The sequence below is a fragment of the Cebus imitator genome, unplaced genomic scaffold, assembly GCF_001604975.1.
Source record: "Cebus imitator isolate Cc_AM_T3 unplaced genomic scaffold, Cebus_imitator-1.0 Scaffold36, whole genome shotgun sequence".
In the NCBI taxonomy this organism is placed as follows: Eukaryota; Metazoa; Chordata; class Mammalia; order Primates; family Cebidae; genus Cebus; species Cebus imitator.
Window position 1 is genome coordinate 4,990,735 of NW_016107351.1, and position 1,445 is coordinate 4,992,179.

The 1,445-nt window shown below is 64.4% G+C and overlaps 1 protein-coding gene across 1 annotated transcript in view; it reads right to left on the bottom strand.

The window, feature by feature from the left end:
• Positions 1–1,445, bottom strand: part of TMEM235 (transmembrane protein 235) — a 12,177-nt gene that overhangs the window by 6,126 nt on the left and 4,606 nt on the right. Inside the window, 2 exon segments of the mRNA XM_017524688.1 lie at positions 1,185–1,212; positions 1,214–1,339. Of these exon segments, the coding sequence (XP_017380177.1) occupies positions 1,185–1,212; positions 1,214–1,339 (154 nt within the window).

The window sequence follows — 1,445 nt, forward strand, 5'->3', positions numbered from 1 at the left end:
CTCTCTGCAACCTCCACCTCTCAGGTTCAAGCAATTCTCCAGCCTCAGCCTCTCAAGTATCTGGATTACAGCCATGCCCCACCACGCCGCCCCGCTAATTTTTGTATATTTAGTAGAGATGGGGTTTCACCATGTTGGCCAGGCTGGTCTCCAACTCTTGGCCTCAAGTGATCCACCCACCTAGGTCTCCCAAAGTGCTGGGATTACAGGTGTGAGCCACCGCGCCCAGCCATGTGAGGAGGTCTTTGGAGAACAGCTAGGCAGTCTGTAGGATGGATGAACACGAGGCTCCTAACTCCCCCCCAGTTACACCTAGGAAGCCACAGCACACGTGCACCACCCACGCATGCACTCACATACAAGCTCACACTCACATGCACACTGACATGCTCACACACTCATGTTCACATGCACACACAATTGCACACGCTCACGCAGACACATTAATATTTACAAACAGCTGGGTGCTCACACATATTCATGTTCAGCACATGCACACATTCATATGCACATGTAGGCACACTCACACGCACACACACACACATCCCTGCCGTGCCAGCGCTCGCCCTGTGCAGGGGAAGATCCCCAGGCTAGCCCCAGCTCCTGAGGAGGGAGCCAGGTGGAATGGAGGAGGCCCTGTGGACCCTCCAGCCTGCTGGAATCCCCTCCTCTCTCACCGACTCCCGAAGCCTCTGCACACATTTGGAACCCCTGTCCCCCGCCCTGCAGCCTCCCGTGCATGGAGAGCAGCTCTGACGGTGCCTGCCAGGGAGAGGGACAAGGGGCTGCCAGGCCCACCCCCCCAGGAAGGTGATCCAGAAACAACCCGTGGCCACTTGGATGAGCACCCCTCAGCTACACACATGGGGCTTCCCACCTCCTCACCCCATCCCCCCACCCCGCCACAGCCCACAGCCCGCTCCTCCGGCTGTGAGGCGCCCTGATCAGGGCTCCCTCCCTCCTGCAGCCCCCAGGCTGCCAGCGCAGCAGCTATGCGGGGAGACGCTGGGTGATGGGGAGGGAACTGAGAGACCCCTTCGGGCAGAGTGGGATGCAAGGGAGGGGTCCTGGGAGGGGGGTCTGGCGGGGCGGGGCGACGCGGGCAGGGCAGGGCAGGGCGGGGGTCAGAGGGAAGAGGTCGCGGAGGGAGGAGGGCCGGCGGGCGGGGCGGGGCGGCCGGTTACCTTCGCAGATGCGCCAGAGCCCCGAGTGCGTGCGAGGAGAGCTGCTTTGCGCGCCCCGGCCCGGAGCTGTGATTGCCGGCGTCCGCCACCTCCAGAACGGACCAGCAGTCGCTGGTGACCGCGACTGCCAGGAGCGCGAAGCTGAGCAGCGCCCCAGCCGGGTAAGGAGGGCGGCCGGCGGGTGGGGACCGGGCGGGGGCAGCGGGGCCGGGGTCGGCGGGGGATGCGCGGAGCCGGGTTGGGGGGGTGCGGGAGCCGGCA